This window comes from Rissa tridactyla, chromosome 2 (genome assembly GCF_028500815.1).
Source record: "Rissa tridactyla isolate bRisTri1 chromosome 2, bRisTri1.patW.cur.20221130, whole genome shotgun sequence".
In the NCBI taxonomy this organism is placed as follows: domain Eukaryota; kingdom Metazoa; phylum Chordata; class Aves; order Charadriiformes; family Laridae; genus Rissa; species Rissa tridactyla.
The window spans coordinates 128,841,348-128,864,382 of NC_071467.1; the positions used below are offsets into that span (position 1 = coordinate 128,841,348).

At 37.9% G+C, this 23,035-nt stretch overlaps 1 protein-coding gene across 2 annotated transcripts in view; it reads right to left on the reverse strand.

The window, feature by feature from the left end:
• Nucleotides 1-764: 764 nt before the first annotated feature.
• PLCL2 (phospholipase C like 2) overlaps nt 765-23,035 on the reverse strand; it is a 106,073-nt gene continuing 83,802 nt past the window's right edge. Inside the window, exons 6-7 of one of the 2 annotated variants that reach the window (XM_054190741.1) lie at nt 10,557-10,666; nt 765-2,027 (exon numbers count right to left, since the gene is read on the reverse strand). In XM_054190741.1, the coding sequence (XP_054046716.1) occupies nt 1,848-2,027; nt 10,557-10,666 (290 nt within the window). In that variant the 3' untranslated portion in view covers nt 765-1,847. Of the gene's footprint in view, nt 2,028-10,556; nt 10,667-23,035 lie in introns of those variants that run through there. The other variant, XR_008464754.1, reaches the window with a different exon arrangement.

Here is a 23,035-nt window from a genome sequence, read left to right on the forward strand (position 1 = left end):
GTTTTGGTTTTTCTGATAAAGTGAAACCGACCTTTTATATTTATGGCCCGGCTGTATCTTGATGTGACACATTATTTTACTGTAGATAAATCAGATTTAGATCTGATAGATTTGGCCCTGGAAGACTAATTTCATACTGGCTTGGAATACAGTTCACAACACTGAATTTCATGTTGCTTCCCATCAACTTGAGGTGCAACAGGAAGACTTCCAGCTGACAACATAGAGGACTGTCTAAAAAGCAACGTTTGCAGGTTTTTACAACAGGATAAATGTTTGATTTTGTACAACACAGAATTGAACTAGATCCTGGCAAGATAGTAATATTGAGGCTTACAATCTGTCACTGAAAGAGCTTAGCACCTTCTAAAACTGCTCCTAACCCAGGCAGTTTGACATTTAAAAGTGCAGGCTCAGGATGTGACATTTACTACGCAAATTGTTTTCATCTCTCCCCCCCACCCTGCCTTTAATTTTATAATGACTAGAAAATAAATTTAAGTCCCTAATAATTCAGATTAGGTGCAAGTATACCGATGTCCTTGGACAGAGCTCCATTGACTTTTACAGGAAGTTATATATATGTAGATGTTCATTACAGTCTGAATGCAGAGACAGCATCCTGACTTGGTTACAAAAACAAAAATCCGTGTAGAATGCATGTCTTGAAGACCTCTAATTAAAACAATGCTTTTCAACAGACATCACCATCTTCCCCTTTTTCACCCCAGCTGAACAAAACCAGCATTTTGATCTCTGTAGCATTTTGCTTGTTTTTCTTCAAATTTATTAGCTTCTGTAATTATATAGTCCATTTTATTGTTAAATCAGAAACAGTAAGAGAACACTCTAGGTTGGTATAATCATTTTACAATGAGAATATCAGCTACAATACCTTTACCTAATGTTGTCAGAAAACAAAAACAGAACCAGAACAGCAATTTATTTATTTTTTGACAAACCTGCTTATTAAGATATTACCTATTCTGTAAGGAAGAAAATACTTGAAAAATAAAAAAGTTAAAATTTAGTTAAAAGCTTTACTTGTCTGGGAGCAATCTCATAAAACTCTTTTTAATATGAGCACTTCACTTCACAAAATGAAAAAACTATTTACAACATTTTGCTTGCAGTTTGGTCACATTATCTACACACATTTGCAGAAGATCTTAGGCAAAATAGGTATGTATCTTCTTCTGACATAGGCTATCAGATTGATTGCACATTTTCCTTTTACATAATGGCTCTCCTATAGTGCACTGAAGTCAGTGATCACTGTCTAATTACATTCTCATTTTATTTTATGGCTCAACAATAAAATCAATACCTCTTCAAACCCAAGTATCTGAGCGGCTGAATTACATATAGTGTGAAACATGTGGATTTTACTTGTTTGGCCTGATTTTCAAGAGACTAATTCACCTCGCTAGCACAATTAACAAATTGTGCAAACGAATAAAGGACCTGTGCATCTAACTCGCTTGAAAATCAAAGCATCTTGTCAAATTCTGTCAACTGACTTCCCTCTAGTTACAGCTCATTTAAAAAATGTTCATTTCCCTATGGCACTATAATGAACTTTTCAGCACACTATTACTGAATTACAGTATCTTTTACATATATACTATATTTTGGCCAATAATGTAATTTCCATGTTACACAATATCATTGCCTTCACAAACAGAGTTGCTACATACATTCACAGTTTCAATAGATTGTAATTAGCTTCTCCAGTTGTGCTTTAAAAATTCCAAATATTTTCCAACAGTAAGTGCAAAGCAAATGTCCTATGCAGCTACAATTGGTCACAGAGTTATAAACTCCATAATTACGAGAAGAGCGTTCTCTCATTCTCCATTTTCATCACCTGCTTTTTCAGGTATGACCTCCAGACTTCGGCGAGGCTTTGAGATTTCGGCATTTTCAGTGCCTGGCTTATTGAGTCCACATGAAAGAGTGGCATAATGGATTTGTTTCAGATTCTCCAGTGCTTCATTTTTAGCATATTTGAGAAGATCAGCTTGTCCCTGTAAGAAAAAAATGCAGTTAGAATACACAATTGTTAATAGGATTATCTTCCCCCCACCCCCTGTTTGTTTCAGATTAATGGTACAGATGCCCTGCTCAAAAACAAACCCAAAAATCAAACCAAACCGAACCTCAAAATTGGATTACTTGAAGTTAGTAAGAACCAAGCTCTACCTAACATCTTTCGGGAAAGTAATCTGTGCTGTATTTTTCAATCCATGGGGACTATAAAATGTTTCTGCGTAGAGAAAATTGTGAAGGCTGATTTTAATACTTCAGGGAGCAGTTAAACTGTTTTGGGTTTTGGTTCTTTGAGGTGTTTTTTTCCTAGCAATGTGATTCATTCAATAGTAGCACGGTAAAGGATCAAAGTTTGTCAAAGCACGAAATATGAAAATACAGGTTTGTCAAAGCAACATGTAAGAAGGACAGTGATGACAAAGACTTCACAGGGCTATTTGCAGTTCAGCGCTATCCCCCATTACTTGCCATCTTACTCTTCACTGTAAGTTGTAAAATACTTTACAAGTACTTAAAGTTGTAAAGTAAAGTACTACTCATCATGGTAAGTAAAACTGTAAGAGAAACTGTTCCAGACTTAGGCAATTTGTCTCTGTCCTGCATTATTAGCTACTCTATTTCTTTCTATCGATTAAAGCCCTCTAAGGGGGCAACAGTTCTCATGATACAGACTTTGGACAAGGCAGTTCCTGCCGCCACTACCTGCCTGCCCTGCCCACACGCAGGAATGAGCAAGGCTGCAGCTCATGGTGACCACGTGTGTCCTACCGGTGGACATAGGGAAGTTCACAAGTATGTGCAGAAAGTCTGGAAGAGCCAAAGCGACGGCACTGCACCTGTGCTCCCGAAGAACTGCCCCACAGCTTACAGAAAGGAAAATGATGCTTCAAAAATAACGTATCTTAAACAGTGTAATTTCCAACTGAAGGGGAGAAAAACACACACGCACACACAAACCCAAGTACTGTAGTTCCTTGAGACTGTCAGTTCCTATAAAGTCTAATAATGTACGAACACTGACTGCACCTTTTCCTGTAACTGGGGTGCTCATGTCTGTCCTGTGTAAATTCTGCCTCCTGACAGACACTTCTCTTGAAGAGATGCTAATGTCTTTTCTAGAGACATAATGGCTATGTTGCCTCTCCTTTGCCAAATAAAGTTGAAATCCAACTTTACTTTTTGATTTAAAAATTAAAGGAGAGGTAGAACAGCAGTCAGACAAAAACATGTGTGCACTCATGGTGTGATACTTCAGCCTTTCTTCTTTAGCAACTCAGAACATAAATACTACCCTATGAAGTAAGCAGAATTACGCATTTGAGGCACACAAATTGAAAACAAATATTGCTTTCTTCAAAGAAATAATGCCCCCCCTCCCCTTATCCAAGACTATAATAGTCAAAGTGGTTTTTTCTGATTACCAGACAGAAAAAAATCTGGAAGTTCACCAATAACAGCATAAACTTCAATAGTATTTTCTTCTACAGAAAACCAGGGCTACTTTTTCTTTTAAATCACATACTTTTTTTCCAAACTGACAAACAACTAAAAGCTAATTTAAAACACTCCAGCAGACTAAATGAGTCATATCTGGAGTGCATCTGTTTCTAGCCCAAGTTCCATTTTACATGGATTAGGAGAATATAGTTCTGGAACTTTAATCAAGTTGTTTATTATAGGCAGAGCTGCTAGCAACAGTCTATTAATAAGGTGGCCCAAAATTTCTCATTTTAAAAAAAACAAAACTGCTTTCAGTTGCTTATATGCTTGCCAAACTTTAACTACTTCAGCTGATACTCTCTATACAGGATTTTTTGCCACTGGCAGACTTTATTTTTATTACCATTTAATATTATTCTTTAACCTCATCCACATGGTTCATTCAGTTCTGAGAATAAAGATGGGAAAATGCTGTCAGAATTTCTGTAACAATCTCCCATCCTTCCATCCCCACTCCCACTTGGGGTAGGGACTTGTAATTCAAACGACTTCAGGGACCCAGAGCAGTGGGTTTTGTTTATTTTTAATAAACAAAAATCAGATTTTGAACATGGTTAGTGCAATCACTCAGGATTGTATTCGCGATCATTCTTCACCTCTTGACAGCTCCAGCAATGTGGCAAGACAATGCATATTCCATTCCCACACAATAACGAATATGCGTTATAAAAAAAAGTTGGGTTTTTCCTGTATGGCTCCTCCAAGTTGTCTTGCCACCAACATTTGGTTGCCAAAGCAGGCAGTCCAAAAGCCAGACTGGAGGAAGGGAAGGAAGAGCCTGGAACAGGGACTCTGGAGAGGAGGCGGATGGAGAAAAGGAGGGGGTGAGAGCGATCTCTGAGACTGACCTGGCAAGAAGTCTAGGGCTGCAGAAAGGGAGGTCAGACTGTACTATACAAAGTAGAGACTAGATCTTACTGAAAGAGGAGACTGTGAAATAATGACAAACGAACACAGTGCGGCAACACTGAATTTGGACCAGACAGGTGAGTGCAGAAAGGGAAAGACTGAGGCAACATTTGGGATTGGAATACAGAAAGAAAATGAATTGACAAAATCCAACACAGTAAAATGTGATGAAAATGACACTCAAGTAGAAGGACTAACAACTCAAAAAGAGTGAGAGAGCTTGGTAATGGGATTAAAAGTTGGTGAGACAGAAAAACAAACAAAAATGCAGAGCAGGGAGAAAACTGCAGAATACAACGAAATCAGGTAAGGTGATGAGAAAACTAAAATTAAGACTCATCAGGAAGGATCCCTAGAGGAGGCAAAGTGGGGGCAATATGATCTGGAAAGCAATGGGAGAAAACTGCCAGAAGAGAAAATTAGGCACCAAGTAGGAACACAATACCGGATGATGGAGTAGAGAGAGGAAAGAAGAAGCCAGGGGTTAGTGGGAATGGCTGGATTTTCATCAGGGAACTGGGAGTGTCTGGATAAGACTGATCAGAGAAGAAGAACCTTGTAGACAAGAGAGATCTGGGATAAGGGGCTGTATTATTGTGGACAACAAGGGTTCAGACTAAACACATTCAGCCAAGTGGGATCAAGTTTAAACAAGGGTGAAACAGAAAAATGAATCTGTGTGTATCAGATACTCTCTTCTCCAACACTTAGAAGGAAGCAATTGATTTCTGAATGCCACTGAACTCAGAAAAATGTTTGTGAAACCAACTGGTTGTCATTATCTGCTGGCAGTCTTGATCCAAAGACAAAACAAGAGCAACCACTGCTACCAAATACGGCACAAGCTCAAGTGAGAGAGGTCTGCGCAATTGATGTAAAGTGCCTAGCTCTGTTGATGTACCATCATGAAGCCATATGCTGGGTAAAAAAAGCAGTATGCATCTTAAAAATGCAAGTTGTAATCACAGTGAACAGTGTTGAACAGTAATACAACACATCTGAAAGGCAGAAAAGTAAAAAAGTCATCCAGATCTGAAAAAATTGCCCCCCCCACTCAGTTAAAAGAAGTCAAAGACTTTCCTTCTGGTTATATATCAAATGTCTCTTGTCCAAGGGCTCTCAAGATTCAGTTTCAATTCTATGCTGAAATAAGATCATGTGCCATTGATTTAGTAAGTAAATTAATAGTACTGTTGGTTGACTACAAGCTGGAACACAGCAATCTCTCACTTCTGTGGGCTACTCAAAGGCCTTTCACCTTCTCACTAGCCCCAAATGGCTATATGCCACTTGCTCCTAAAACACATACTGCAAAGCCAATACAAGAAACCTCTCAATGGCTCAAACCCTAGTCAAGCAGATTCATCATAAGGAAGTACAAAAAACCTACAAAGCTGATCCAAAGAGACAACCCAATGCTGGAATCTAGAGCAGTTGCAGAACCAAACCTGTATAATGTTTCTCACTATATGGTAGGGCTGGCTCTGTCAGCCTTTCACCTCTGAAAACTGTAAATGAGTTCAATCCTTTAGTGTTGTCCGGCAAACACGCCACAAAACTCAAATTTACTCCCAGGACTGTGGTTAATGGGCATTTTGTGAAAATTCCCATCTAGGAACAGGCCTTGCACGTCACAAGTGCAGAGCACTGCAAGAGCACTGTCCTCACAGCAGCAGACGGCAATCGCTGCTGCCTTTCCTTCACCATGGTTTAAATTCAACTAACAGAACTGAGCACTATGTAACTTCAGTATCTGTTTCACACATTGATATTTACAAGCTTCAGAAAATGAATCAAGCATCAAGCTGTTTTGTAGGCAGACATGAAAAAGACGTTAAAGAACATCAAAGTACAAAACTGATATTCATTCATAAGCTTTTAATAAACAGCAACAACAAAGGATGTGAACTAATGTGGAAGCCCAATTCAATATCTTTCATACCGCTCTGTGCCAATGTGCCTGCACCAACTACTCTGTTTTGGTTTTTTTTTTAAATCAACATTAAGAATCTTCTGTTTGTTTTGTTGCCTTCAGCTCTTGTCTAAAGGGGCAGTGTTTTTATATCATAGCTCTTGAAAGGTAATTAAAAACAAAACCAAAATGGTTCCTATCAGTTCTCATACCTATGAAATGAGATATCATTTCAGAGCCAATCGTATATAGCATCAACTAGAATGTCTCAGCACAGCTACCTTTATAATTTGGTTTGTATTCATTCATGATTTTTGGTTAGCAGGTTATTCAGTAAGTGTGTTAACATGAAAGTAAAACTGTAGAGATGACATTTGAAATAACTGCATGGGCACCCTTTCCCCCTCAAAATCCCAAGAAACTTCCCAAGAAAATCCCAAACCAGTAATGACGGGGCTTCAGCTCAGGTTCTGGGACCCAAAGCTCCTATCAGGAAAAGAAGCCAATATCACTGGGATGTGGGAGGTTTTCTGAGCACCTACAGGACTAGGCAGCAGCTATCAGACGCTTTACGGATGCCCCATGGTGACAACAGGGCTGCCTGAATCCATTTGCAGGTTTGGTCCATAAAATTCAGATGATTTTTTTTTTAAATATATATTCAAGAAATTGCACCCCTATAAGTGGCTTGAGTGTTCCATTTATAAATACACTTATAAAATTAATGTGGGTGCAGAACCGATGTCATTACAGAGATAACAGATGCCATGAACTGCATGCCTTGGGATGAAAGAAAGTAATTCAGGTTGTCTAATGTGACATGTCTAAAAACTCATAGCCAACAAGAAGCATCTAACAAATGCTGGAGTGAGAAGTCCCACCTTCATTCTGAGTACTTCCACCAAACTCTCACCGTGTGTTTAAAACAGTTCTTTGTTGCAAAGACTAATTTAAAGATGCTGTTACGCTCTTCCTATGGGCATCTCAAATTCTAAGCCTAGATAGGTTTTTTCCAAAGTTTTGCTATGCCAGGAAAGTCCGTAAATTGTTACATTATGTTGTTTGTAGAAGTCTGCTGCCAGTGTACTTAGAGTGATTTTCTTTCTTCAACTGTGTACTCTTCCTGGCAGGAAATGTGATTATCTATGTTTAGAAAATAGGAGTGCTATCAGTCTGAGTAATGACAATAAATAAATTACAAGCAAATGATCTTGCAAACTGACTATTTGAAAGAGAAGAATATTCTCATACTGTACAATCTCTAAATCTCTCAGATAGGCAACAAAATTCACTAAAGCAGACTAAATTTACTCTAAGTGATATTCTGAAGTTAAACAAGTATCGGTATGTGCATATATGGGGTGCATAAGAATGGGAATATACACATACACAAATTGAACAGAGATATTTCAGCTGAATTCAAACATACTATACCAATAATAAATTTGGCCACATGGCTTCAAATTAGCAATAATAAAATCCTTTAGAACAGCAATTGTAACGTGTGTGCGCGTGCACACACATGTATAGATATTTAATAGCTACGTCAGACGTTCTAAACAAAGAGTTCCCCTAGAATTAAGCTGTCAATTTTGTTATTTTATCCAAGTTTCCATTGCATCAACTGTACTCAAAATGTCCCAATTGAAAAAAAAGATCAATATGTACCTTGAGGGTAAAATGCAACTTAATTGGTTTGGAAATAACATCAGCCACACCATGTGAGCATTCTGCGAGTTCTCTGAGGGAGCTGAGGATGGTGCTCATGTAGAATTATTTAGTAATGCTGATCAGAGCCACACAGCAATTCCTAAATCATAGCCAAGAGACCACGTAAAATACTCTTTATAATTACAAGGACAAAGAACAAAAAGTTAAATCCATCTAAGCATGGCACTGCCTTTGGTGTGTTGGTTGCTCAATTGTCTTACTTGTTGAACAGCAAAATTTGGGGCCACTGAATAGACAGGGGTTTATTTTTGTGCTGTTCAAGAGGGAAGCTAATTTGACACAGGCAGGGAATTCAACAGAAAAAATAAATTCTTAAAGTGGCTCAGATTGTCACTCTCCTGATTAATTTTTGCTCTAAAAAATGCAGGCATCCCTGTCCTCACGTATTTTTTAGAGAACTAGAAAAATGGAAAATGGAAATGGAAAAACAGTATTAGATCAAAATTATGCTTGCAGGTCGTTTTCTCCTGACAGGAAGCGTAGTGTCTTAGAAACGGATGAACTTTTTGTCTTTAATTATGTAACACAGGACAAGTTATGGTTACAGCCTATCGTTAAGAGTTTGGAGTGAAAAACCTCAATGTGTTACTTCAAAAAAATCACAGCCTCTAACTTTCTGTACATCTAACTCTGAATAACAGCACTTAATAGATGTCTATGTGAACTGTAATACTTGTAAATAACTTTTAAAATGCAACAACATACCAGAACCTTCTGTAACACCTCCTGTTAATGTTTTGACAACAGGCTGATTAAAAATCTCACTGATTTTTTTGATAAAGTACTAATTATGGGACAAATTGTACCTTCCTACAGAAAGGACCTTAATCTGCAAGTAGAAAAAAAACAAGTCAACATTGAAGAGATTTTCTCAATAATCTCTTCAAAAGGAAGGCCTTTTAACTTCATAATTATGTTAATCCTAAGGATATGCACAAAAGCCCTTCAGTGCTCTGAAGAGCCAGAACTATCATGTGGGTTCTCCGATTCCTGGCTTAGGCAGAAATCACGACTTCACATTTCAGTCGCTCATCAACTGCAAACCTCACCCCCGCCAACCCTTATGTTCTGAATGGAAAGCAGAGACGAAGCAAAGGTATTGCTGTTTCAGGCAGCATGAAAATAGATCTCCCTATCCAAGCTGGTATCTGATACCTTTGACGGAAAAGTAAAGAACGGGTAAGAATTTATTTCCTTGATGTTTGCCCAAACCCACTGAAGTGATTCCTCTATATCCCCTAGGTAGCACAGGAATGGTACTTGATCATCCCATACACTGTCTTCAGGAAACTCCACTCTAATAAAGGAAAAGTGACAGTCTGGTCCTTTTACCTATAAGCAGAACCTGCACGCATATTTTTAGAATGTATTAACTGTACACGCTGGGGCAAAGTTAACCTCTTTTTGATTCTCCTCTGCATTGGACTTGTGCAGTGTAACACAAGGGGGACCAGAGCACCAAGCAACACCGTGAAAAGCTTAACAGTTGAAACCAACACGAAAAGCTGGAGAAATACATGTGTACTACTGCTTTTCTGTAGTTGTTCACTGTAAGAAGAGGCAATAGGGAATTCTATTTTCAATAAGAACTAAAAATAAAAAGTAAGCGGGAGAAAATAATTTTCTTTATAATTAAAACAGACTTTAATGTAGTGATGAAATATTTGAGTGGGAGACAGGAACTCATTAGTGGATGTAAACACAAAACTTGAATAATTTGGGCTAGAAGGATAGTGTCATGGGAATAAATTAAGGGAAGCAGTTTTGCTATCTCTATAAATTTTTATATACTCTGCTGAGATGAAAGACCAGTGATAAGAAACCTGAACTGTTCCACATTCTGGTTTCCTGAGGGTCTCTGACAGAAAGCTTTTTTATACTTCATCGCTTATTGTCGTGTCAAAATGTAAGCAGATGCGCTTGACAGAATGCAAAGAGAATCTCTAGCTCATATACCATCAACTTACTCCAGTCTGGATTGTTAATGTAATTTGTATGTATCATTAATCACCATTCATCACTGACTGAAATAGCAACAGCTTCCCTTCTGTTTTCCAATAACTGCATTAACCTTAATACCCTTTCTCCCTTTCAAGTCACAAAGCAGGGTTTAAACAGCAGCACAGCTTCCTCCCAGCTCAAGTCGCCTCACAGAAATCAATAGTCATTGTTTCACCCATGTATTCAAGATTACAGGGGATGCTGTTCACGTTAAAGGGTTGTAAGAAGAAAATGTCAGACAAACTAAATGAAACAACCCCCCCCAACAATAGAAAATAAGAAATATTCACACAGAGAGTCTGCTGTGTTTTCAAGTTACATAAACTAAACTGAATATGGTTACAAAAGTGAATAAATCCAGTTGAACTGTGACACAGAGTAAAGACCAGTAACAATATTAGAATGCCAGTTGTGAATGGAAAAATACAGTAACTAACCATGGAATACACATTACCTTTAAAATTGTAATGTTCCACGTAAAACTTTCTACTGATTTTTGCAGTTTTCTTTCTTTTAAGCCTTCTCTTGCTCCTATATTGTGCAGGTTTTCATGAAACTCCATTGCTGTGGAAAATAAAAGAGGGAAGAATATAATAACTATTTTAATGCATTTTTTGATCACAGAGAGAGATTTGAAACTCATAAGGAAAAACGACAGTGAAAAAGCTTCAGAAATTCTATTCCTCAAGCACAAATGTATCTGGACTAGTAATGTGCAATGTTACACAGCATGCCAATACACACAGATCTCTCCAAGCCAAAATCCACACTGAAGTACCTGTTGGGTCACTGCCATACAAAGATGGAGCAAAGCAAATATTTACTATACAAAAATCTTCTTTAAGCGCAACCAAACTTGTTGCACCATACATAAAAACCTTTTTGCGAGTTGCTATAGATGGGAACAGCAATTTCATGAAATACTTTATCCGAACAAATTTATTTTGTGCCGTGCTCTTTTATGCACTAACTTTACATCACAGTTGTCCGGCTAACAGTTTATATGTTGGGGCAGCCCAGAAAATAACCTTGTCACCATACCCTGGAGGAGAAAAAGAATAGTTGTGAAGAAGGGGCACCAAGCAAACCCCTAAGGACATTTTACCACACCCATGTAAACTACTGTGTCCACAAAAGCTCTATCTGATAAACTGGAAACCAAATTATAGCTTAATTAAAAATTATACTTTTAATTATGTTGAGATCTTCTATTTGCCCAGGGAGTATATGTGCTTCAAAATTTACATGTAAGTAATTATCATGGAATAACCATACAAACTTGCATTGGCTGTCAATCCTAGAGTAGACTGACTTTTAAGGACATTATAGTATCTATTCTTCGTAAGCTCTCTACCCGACACTCATGTCTCATTACAAGAAAAAGACTGATACACACACACATACATTTTTAAAATTATTCATAAATTCATTTGAAAGACGAGATTGTTCCTTTTAGCCTTTCTTACTATTTTAAATTTTACTACAAGCAAAATAAATGGCAAATAGTTTCCCTGAATTAAACGACTGCATCATTTTTATTTCCAACACTTCTCCATAGCTCTGCCTCTGCCCCTAGAGTACAGCTTCAAGTAAACCATTCATATTCTACTTCCCCAAAACAGATTTCTAACCAGGTGAGAAGTTAAAGTTCATTCATCCACCACTGTTTCCAAGTATCCAATTCCTGCTCACATCATCAAAAAAAATAAACTCCCAATATGATCATGGAAAGATTATGCACAGATCCATATCTACAACAATAAATTTCTAGAGCCACCATAAAAATACAGATTTTCTGATCTGTAATATGAATTTGGAGACTACACTGCTAAACTTTTGGAGTTCAGTACCTCATTTCCATCTTTATACATATTGCCCTTCAAATCCACAGGCATTAGCGATCGATAATAACCTTGAACTGAAGCCACTCAGAGAGAGATTAAGAATAATGGTGAGGGTCTGCATGATCAATGTGAAATTGGTGCTTTGTAGATTTGAGATTATTCTTATGTATACAAAGTCAGTAGTATCTCAAACACAAACACAGAAGAGCTCTTTTCTGGTTCACTGACTACCTTCTGTGGTGACTCCCTTCTTTACACTCATGCTACGCTACATTTCTGTTCTGCCAAAGCCACTCCACTCCAGCTGAATATTCCTGGCAGTCAGCAGCAACATCTCAGGGCCCTTTTTCAGAAAATGAGACAAGTCAGACCATCCTGCCAGGGCACACACATGTAAACCCTCAGCAAACAAGTGCCTCCTGCTTAAACAGCACTAATCACCCCCCTATCCTCAGCATCTCTTCTGGACTGGACAGGGCCACTCCTCATTATCATGCTAAACTAAAGTCATCCTACTCTAAATCTAAACACACAACCAGGGACAAGGAGATTTGAATTTATTTCTGTTTCTATTACTGGTTCGCCTGATAAATTGAAATGAGTTATTTCACCTCTTAGTCTCAGTTTGTCCATCTGCTGAATGGACCGAATAGTATTTGCTACACAATATATGGACAACTTAATTTTAGAGTACGAATGCAGCACAGCATGTAACTGTTGCCTATATGTCTCTTGCTATTCCCCTTCTATGTCCCTGCTTGGTTTTCTTGCATTTTGCCTTAGAACTATTTCATGCATTCATAGTGCAAAGTAATGACAAAAGTGTTAAATTCCAAAATGAAACTGACTTCTCAGAAGATAACAGAAAAAGGAAAAAAGAGGAAAGAGCTTTTCATTTACAGCTAAATTAATAAAACAGAAAATGTGTCCATATGAACACGTGTAAAAGTGCCTTTAAGATATGCTTGCAAAGAAAACTGAATGTTAAATGTCTTTTTTTTATAAATACACAGGATTTTCTGTCTCCTTGCAAGTAAAAATTCAGCTCTCGCTCTACTTAAGATATAGTAAGCAAATTACTTTTACGAGGCCTAATTACTTCTAGAATTTTTAGTCCATTAATAATTTTGACCTGCCTGAGAGCTCCTGGACAACAACAGACATAATATTAACCTGATTTATCACTCTATCTATTTCTGCATACGCCACCTGCTCAATCCAAGAAGCACGAGTTACTCATGTTTTACATTTATACTGGCAGATGCTAAAAAGAATATTATCCACAATTTTCTGAGTCATCACAAAGATTATATAGGATATGTATTCTTCTTGTGTTCAGATCGAATTTCCTGCATTTTAATTTGCTCCCATTGCACTAACGTTTTTACCTATAATGAAATTACTATTGATTGTTGTCTTGAGCCAGAAAGATCAGTTCTAAAAGCTTCTTCTGATTGGAGATGACAACTTTACTAAAATCCATATTTACACAGAATCATTGAGGTTGGAAGGCACCTCTGGAGATCATCTAGTCCAGCTGCTTTGCTCAAAGCAGGGTCAGGTAGAGCAGACTACCCAGGATTGTGTCCAGTTGGGTGTTGAATATCACCAAGGATGGAGACTCCATAACCCCTCTGGTGTGTTTGACCACCTCTTCCCGTGTTTGACCAGCCAAGACCCCGAAGGAGCCTTCTCTGGCCCAGGCTTAACAGTCCCAGCTCTCTCAGCCTCTCTTCATACGGAAGAAGCTCCAGTCCATTCATGAATCATCCTTCTGGCCCTTGCTGGACTCTCACCAGTATGTCTATGTCTCTCTTGTACTGAGGTGTCCAGACCTGTATGCAGCACTGCAGATGTGGCCTCACTAATACTGACTAGAGGAAAAGGGTCACCTCCCTCAGACTTCTGGCAATGCACTTCCTTAGCTATGTGCAACTTCTTGTCCATCAGGACACCCAGGTGCTCTTCTCTGAACCTGCTTTCCAGCCAGTCAGCCTCCAGCCTGTATTGGTGTGTGCACGGTGTCATTCCTCTCCAGGTCCAGGACTCAGCACTTCCCTTTGCTGAACCCTGTTCCTGGGGTTCCTGTCACCCCTCTTCTCCAGCTTGTCAAAGTCCCTCTGAGTAGCAGCACAACTACCTGCTGTATCCAGCCTCCTCCAAGTTTTGGATCTTCTGTCAGCTTGCTGAGGATGTGCTCTGCCCCATCATCCCGGTGATAAAGGAAGAGGTTTAAACAGTAGTAGCTCCATTATCAAGCCCTGGGGCACACCACTGTTGACTGTCCTCCGGATGGACTTCATGCTGCTCATCACAATGCTTTGAGCCTGGCTGGTCAGCTAGTTTTCAGTGCACCTCACTGCCCACTTATCTGGCCTCTACGTACTTCCTTAGTTTGTCTGTGAGGGTGTTACGAGAGACAGCGCTGAAAGCCTCAATAAAGTCGAAATAAAGAACATCCACTGCTTTCTGCTCCTCCACCAAGCAAGCCACCTCATTGCAGATGGCTGTCAGGTTGGTCAAGCCCAATTTCCCCTTTGTAAATCCATGCTGACTTTTCCCAATCACCTTCTTGTCCTTCATGTGCTTGGAAATGGTTTCTGGGAAGATTTACTCCATCACCTTCCCAAGGGACTGAAGTGAGGCTGACTGGCTTGGTCATACTTTTTACCCTTCTTGAATTTGTTAAACTGTGGTAACTCTACTGATAATGACAGCGTGATGAGGGTTCAAACATCATTACTTGATTCCCTTCTGAGTTTCTGCTTGTGGAATATTAGGGCACTTACTTTGCATAAGCTGCATTAATAAGTCTGGTCAACCCTACTCCACCGTAAGGGCTAGCTGACAGAAGCCACAGAATTTCTTATTCTCGCAAAACAAAAACACTTCCATCTTTCACAATATGACTCAAGTCTTCCATGTTAAAGGCCAGCTTTTCAGCGAAATATTCACCCCCACTGTTGTAAGTCATGTAAATACACTGTAACATATGTAACTAAATAGAAATATCATGATGCAACAGGAGGTTTTTAAACAGAATAAAATACTGCCAACAAATGTTCTCAATCACAATCAAAGATTTCACAGCATATCCTTCTCCACTGCAGTACACTTATTTTTTTTTTTGAAGCATTCTCATAACCAGTCCTTCAGTATTTCCCAATAATTATTTTCTCCTTCAATGCTGAATCACTTTCTGGTTCCCTAGTGAATGCTGATTAGTTTAGTTTGAATTTCATGATTGTCTTGGTTTTGCCCTCCCTCAGACCCTCCCCCCAACCCCTGAATGCATTAGATAGCTTTACCACTTCTTCATCCCTCCCGGGAATACCTTACCATTCAGGCTGCTCTTCTGAAATTTTATGGACAATTCTTTTCTCATTTTCAATAACTTCAAACAGCATGAGGAAAAGAGAAGTGCTATAAAGCTGATCAGTGCAATAGGAACCCTACAGCACGTAAGAAGGCTAATAAAAATTTGCTTTGTTAATCTAGCAAAAGGAAAACCAAAAGAGGAGTAACTGCTCTCTAGATACATATCAGTCAGGTAAGACACTGGACATCAAAGAATCATTTCAGCGAAAGGGCAATATTAGGACACATGTCCGTCAGTAAAATTGGAATTTATCTAAAATTGAGACCATTGTAGATGTGGTACAGTAAGCAGCCTTGAAAAGGAGAAAATGACTCAAATCAAAAACTCATATTCATTTTAAAATAGAGCTTGACATGATCAATTTCCAAAAATTGTACCTGGTAGTAGACTTCAGGACCTTCCAGGCCTGTGTTACCTCAACCAGCTGCATACTCTGAATAGTATTACATGGCAGACCTCAAACCTGCATCAATTTATGCTCAGCATATTCTGATGGAATGTTTATGTCTAGAAACTAAATAAGAACCGATATGACAGTATAGGAACTGGGATGTCTTATTGCTACGACATACTTCAATAACAAAAACCTCTTTCCTAAGTAAAACATACACGACAATACAACAGTCTTGATGGGCTGATAAGAATTCTGAGCCATCGCTTGCCAGAATTAGAATGTTAGCTTTATTTTATAGTCGTGGATTTTTAATCAATATTTTAATTATCACAAATATGTTCAGAGGATCCAAAACCTTTGATAACTAACAAGATGTCAGCTTATAATATGCATGCTATTGTTTTGCTGATGCTTGAAATGCTGGAACAAGGAAGATGTATTTCTGTTGCTGCCCTGTGTATTGGATATGTTGGCTTTGTAGTGCCAACGTTACAGCTTCAGGGAAAAGCTTTATTTGGGGATGCATTTCAGAAACAACATTGTAAATACTATTAAAAGTTACTCCTCTCCAACTGCATTTAGCTTGGAAAAAATAGTTTCTTAATTTCTTCGAAACAAAATAACTTCATATGAAATTCGCTATCCTTAATTACTAACTAGAAATGACACCTCTTGAAATTCGGTTAGAAATTCCTCCCACTACTGAGCTTTCACTATAGTTCCAAGGTAGTGTACTTACGATATTGATTAAAATGTGACATATAAGGCAGCATAAGTGATTCTGCTAGTTTAAAACTAATTGAAGCATAAAAATTACATATATTACACAAGTAGCCTTAAGTCACTGAGCTGTATGTTTATATTTTTGCTTTTTTACTGTACAATATATATATCTTTATTGGAAAACTGTGATAAGTATGTTTTTATTAAAATCAAGATGTGAAAAGAGACTGAAAAAAAGGAGAGGTGGAGTTCAGACTGTTTGGAACCCTGTAATATTTAATTTTTTCCTAAGAGTTACTATCACAAAGCCCTGGCATACAACCTCAGTTTATAGGAAAAAAATTCACACCTTTTCTTTAACTGAGAGTTGAGACAGTCATTTTTCAAGGAATCCTTAGCAAAAGAGCAAGCACAACACTTGCTATACTGTATTTCTAAAGCCAAACTTCTACTTGACATGCTCATTTGTTTTCTTTGATGAAAGCTTTCTTGCCAAGAGCATGATTTACAACCTAGCTGAGACATGACTACACAGCAGGTGGGCTCCTCCTGGTATAGGTGTTTACTCTTAACAAAGAACTTTATCAATGAAATAGCGCAATAGTAAAACTTTGCCAATAAATGCATATACTGAGCAGGCCTAATATGAAATGGGTAGCAAACAATATTTGTCTATACATGTATAAAATACACACTGATAATACAGCAGTTAAGCACAACTTCAGTCAAGTCAAATGTAATTTATTTCATCCTTGGTAGAGAACTTTTTGATTTAAAAGCAAACCAAATACTTTTCAAAAGAGTAATACCTAAGTAATAAACATTAAATAAACATTAAATATTTTTTAAATGGAAGGAAAACATCATACAGCTCTTGATTAGGTTACTACATATTGCAGCTCAATTACTATGTACACTCATCTCGAATGCTTACAGTTTCTGTGAACACATTGCATCCATGGATTTGTTCTTTACAAGAAAATAAATCCAAGAAAGCACTTTATAGATCAAAATATTTCTTCCTACACTGTGTAGGTTAAATGGTAATATAGGAAAGAATTTTAGGAAAGAATTCAAGCTGTAAGTACTCACTTCCACATATAAATATTTAATCTGTACATACAACTGCTACACATGGCAACATCTTCGAAAGCCATGGCCTTAGTTTTTTACAGCATTAAATATGTTTCTTAATATTTTTATTTCAGATTATATTCCCTAAACACTCATGTATTTCAACCTCACAAACAATTTCCTCTTAAAACAAAATCTGTCAGAAAAGTGATTGGGAAAGGAGTCTGGCTACTAGATCACATCAACAATATATCAAATAAACCATGTTACAGAAGCAACAGAAGTCACTATATCTGTGAATTCTCGTATATTTTGCTTATAGAACACTTCACACAAAGATTCAAAATGAACCTTAATAAATTACTACTTAGAACACCTCTGTATTATCTAAGGATCACTACTAAGTGCAAAAACTGAACCATAACAGGAACAAGGATTAGACCCTCAAGCACTTCCAAGCACCTGCTTCCCACTGAAGTCACCCAAAACATTTTACGTCATAACTAGAGAATCCGAATGTCATTGCAGATTCTGAGTGCACTGTGCTTCAGCTTCAAGAAGCTCCAGGTCTGAATTATTTGCATTAAAAATATTTGGATTAATACTTGACGAAATAATGTATTAATTAAAAAATACTGAACAACTAATTTAGTTATTTCAACTTCTTTGGCAACGTGCAGTATCTCTGTAGTAAGTGGAAACGTTCCCCAGACACAGACAGCCACGTACTGCCTCTACTGAAACACATTTTGGTACCTGCTGCCCTTTTATTCTTTAAAAGTAGCAAAGACAAATTCTATGCCTGAGATAACCTTCTTATCCCAAACAACAATGGCATTACAGCCTGCCAAAAGCCATGCTCTCTGCAAGGACTGAATTAGTATTTAGTCTTCCAATCCAAACTCATCCATTTCCATACGCAATCACAATAATTCAGTTTTCAATGTGAGACACTTTCCTTAATGCCACTTATGACATAAGATGGTCACCAACTTCTTATGAACGTCAGAAGAGATTCAAAGTAGTTGCAGCACCAAGCTTACACTGTTATGAAGTTATAAAGAGGGTATCTGTGGCATCTGGCCTTGATTTAATGAAAACTCGGTTACTTCCAGGAGCTGAGTAACCAGCTTCACCTTCCTCAATCACTTCCAAGAACATTCCTGTGTAACATTAATCTTCTAGTCAATGAAATGCACATCAAGCTACAAAACACATAAAACCCACTCACTAACACTCTTTCTGTACCTCCGACACAGCAGTCCCACAAAATACACAGAAAACCAAGCCTTCACATATTAAAACATTTGCTCTGAAAAGAAGAATCTTGGTATTTTACCCCCAATGCAGGGAAAACTTTAATCCACAAGGACAGTCCTCCATGAAGTCAGACTACATTTCTGCATGTGGGTGAAGTTAAGCCACTACGATGTATGAGAATGAATTAATACTGTCTATAAAGGGCAGAAACACAGAGCTATGAGGGAGAGGATTTTTCCAAAGACTGCTGTATCCATCTTTTATTTATCAGCCTTGATCCTCAAGAGAGAACAATGAAAGTCTAAGGAAAAAAGATCCTGATTTTATTGAATGCTAGAAAGCAGTCTTAATACAGACATTGATTATGGCACATTATAATTTCTCCCAGTCTTCAGATCCTGCTAAGCCCACATATTTTCACTGGCAATAGTAATTATTATCTCTTCTGCTTCCACAGAAATGTAACTTCTCCTTTCCTTAGTATCACCTTCTGGTCCAGAGAAGTTGGGTACCTTTTTCTTTCAAATCGCCTGATTAACACAATTAGTTAAACCCAGAGCCATTTCCCCAACCTCTAATTGTTATTGTTTGTTGCTATTGTTTAAAATATGAAGGGGGATGTATATCTGAAAGCCTGTTCAACTTTTCAGCGCTTTAGCTAATAATACATATTACAAAACTTGTCTTTCAACCATACTGATTGTAACGCTTTACTAACTCTGCTTTTTTTTTAAACCCTCATCTATGGATAGGTTGGAAGAGTTGGTTAGTCTCAGTCAGCAGCTGTTGTACTAGTTCTGTTGTCACATGTAGATACAGATAGTCCATGGGGAAACGAACGGACTCCTCAGCCTTTCCTACTGTTTTGGATTAGACTGTAGTTAGGATAACAGTGTGGCCTTTGAGCCAATCTTAGTACATAAAATGTCTGCTGTGTTTCTGCACTCTAGTATACTTCTCTATATCTTAAGAGATATAATCAATCCTGCCTCTTTAACCATTTTAGCAGATAGAAGGCAACTGCTAAAAAATACAAACTACAAGCTAATATAACTGATTAATTTTGTAAATATATCTGTACTTGGAAAGGCTATTTAAAATCAATAATTCTATTTTAGCCTCTTGTAATTTTATTCTGATTTCCAGTACATAATCAAATTTTCCAGTCATTTTTGCTCACTGAGGTTGCTGAAAGTCGAATATGTAGCTCTGGCCAGTCATCATTAATACAAGCTGATCTTTTATTGGTCTAGAATTGCATTAACAGTAGGAAAAAACAAGGCGTCATGTGAAGGAGCAAACTCAGAACAATACAAAAGTCTGTGCTGGTTTAAGTGCTTGCCCTGAGAACAGCAAGTGAGATCATGAGAATATCCAGCCATATGGGAGATGTATCCTAGGAATCATCCACCCTTGTGCAAAATACATCAGATTCCCCCAAAACCCAACACCATCCAAGGTATTACAGTGAGCTATGTATGAGGAGCAATATATGAAAAACATGGTGTACGATTGGTGTGAGTAACAATGGTGAGAGAGATTTGAACACAGAGGAAAAAGATCAATCACGTATTCACCCACGCTACCTAAGGTGATCTAAGTGCAATTCTTCACTCCCTCCATCCCCCAGTAAAATGTGGCTTCAAGAATATTCAAGGCCCAGGAGAGGAACAGGATTACAGAGGCAGGGAGTATATGCAATGACAGTATAACCTGACCTGCTGTGGAGTTGCACCTGAAGATGCTTAGTGGAGCTGCGTGAAGAAGAAGGACAAATAGGAAAATGAAGAAATGTAGAAAAATGAAGCAAGACAGAGTAAAAGAGGAAAGAAAAAAAACCGGTAAAATAATGGTAAAATAACAGTAAAATAATGGACTGAATAAAGAAAGAAAGAGACCTAAGGGAAAGGATTCCCCCCAACATGCCCTTTATTCACACCTCTCCTTAACTATTGGAGACAGTCTATTGTGCAAATAGACCTTCAGAATGATGCTGTGACACACATGGAGAAAGGAGTTAAAACAATTTGAAAGCTGTCCTAGAACAAATGGGAACAAGGAGAGAACACAGTAAAACAGGTATTTCAGAAGAATGAACACTGTCTGAGAGGGGCCTCAAAGTGCTATTTTATTCACAATAGGTGATGTTGGAGATTTTATGTGATGGTGGTAAACATTGTTGATTGTCTAACAGTGAATGTCACGAAAAATATAGTAAAGTATCTGATTCTAAGATTTAACTTGAAGATCAGCGTGTCCTACTGATGCAGCCAAACACATTAAATATTGCTCAGTTATGAAGGCCAACGGTAATGGACAAAGCAGCATTTCTTCACTACCCCACATATGAAGCCATAGTTTAAATGCAGTGGCTTCTAATCAAAAATCAAGACTCACTGATGAGAGGAAGTATTTCAGAAGATGTGGATTAACAGGTTCTACAGGACTTGTGTGAACTCCACAGTATCCATACTGCAAACACTGTAAACTCTCACGTCAGGGGTAACTACAAAAATGTTGGGAAAAACTGATCTAGTAATTTCCTTTCACTTTTTAAATAAAAACACAGTTGCGTGCCTATATATCCAGTCAAAAGTGCTCCTCAAGATTTAATTATATCAATTTCTTCCCCTCTGTTAATGGATTATCTAATCTGCACATAGCATGTAACACAGAGTATTACTTTTTCTGCATATTACACGCTTTCTTTTGGTGGACGCTAGTCTAAAAACAATTTAGATTGCAAATAACAGGAACAAATACAAAAGAAACAGCTCTGTAAATGCGTAGCTTTGCTGGAAGGCTTAAGCAGTTAAAAGGGGAACCGAGAAATATAAGTATTAGGACAAAATTGATTTTATTACTTTGATTTTCAACTACAGGATGTATTTGCAGTGCTTGTATGGCCACCATCATCATCTTTTTCTGCATGCAGCTAAGACATTTTCCCAATGGATATTGTGCACCACATTTATCTTTGACAGCACCCAGAATGTCTGGATATTCCCTTTCTTGAAACTGTATCCTGTTTCTGACATTGCTGAAGGACTTCTTTGGAGTACGTGTTAGAAAATGTACTGATTTTATGTCTTTTGCTACTTGCAGTATTTAATAAACTAAGTCCCTGCTGGTTTAGTCACTGTACAGATGGAATAAATAAGACAGTCCCTGCTCCAACAACTTAGAATCTGAGGCAAAAAGGTAACAGATGGGTAAAGAAAGAGTGTGGAGTATAAGGAAGCAATGAAAACTATTTTGGTTAAGGTGGTAGGAGGACATGTGTCAATCTAGCTGTATCTGTGGGATAATTTTAAAAACCAATTCAAAGGAAGTAGCCTGGTGGATGTTTACAGTGAGCCTGTGGGACAACATGATGGAAAGCATGACGATGGCTGACAATCTATCAGGCAGTGGAAACTCTCGCTACCAAATGAGCAAACACAAGAAAAGCAAAAGCAGCTCAGTCCTGACGTACAATGAGGAAAAAGCAGAGAAATGAATGTTAGGGACAGACATCAAAACAACAGCCAGGAAAATGACGTACATAAAGCAAGGCTGTAACGGTCAAAGAAAAGGACAGTACAGCTGAGATCCCAGAAGACAAGAACCAGAACAAGAGTTCTGACTGAACAAATGACCATACAGAAAAAAAAGCTGGAATGCATATTTATGCATTATATTAGCAGTAAACTGACACTGTTAGAATTGCATACAATACCTTAATTTCCTGAATTAAAACAGAAACCTTGGAGGCTATTTCTTGTGGGTACTGTCAAAGCTACTTTTTCCCCTACACACATTAATTTACCCTTCCTGATGTTACATTTCACACATTGTTTATAATCCTCAGTTTCACAAGATCCTCCTGTACTGTTTCACAGTCATATCTACATTTGGTTATGTTCAATAATTCTTTGTCACCAGCAACCTGTGTTCGTTCATTATTTGACCCCCCTGATCATTTATTTAATGAATACTCGGAATATCACACGTTCTTTTGAGTTCCCACTGCTGAACACCAAATTGAATTCCTAGGCTGTGGTTCTCTTATTTAACCAGTGATGAGCTCAGGCATAATTTAAAGCAAAAGAATGCAAAGGAAGATTCTAAAGAGAAGTACAAGAATGATGTGAGTTGGGTACAAAGGAGGCTAGGAATGAGGTAAGGTGACCTGGACATTCAAATTCTTTACCCTAGAGAAGATACAGGAGCATTTTAGGTCTTTAACAGTTAAGGGGATGGACTGGATTATCTTTAAA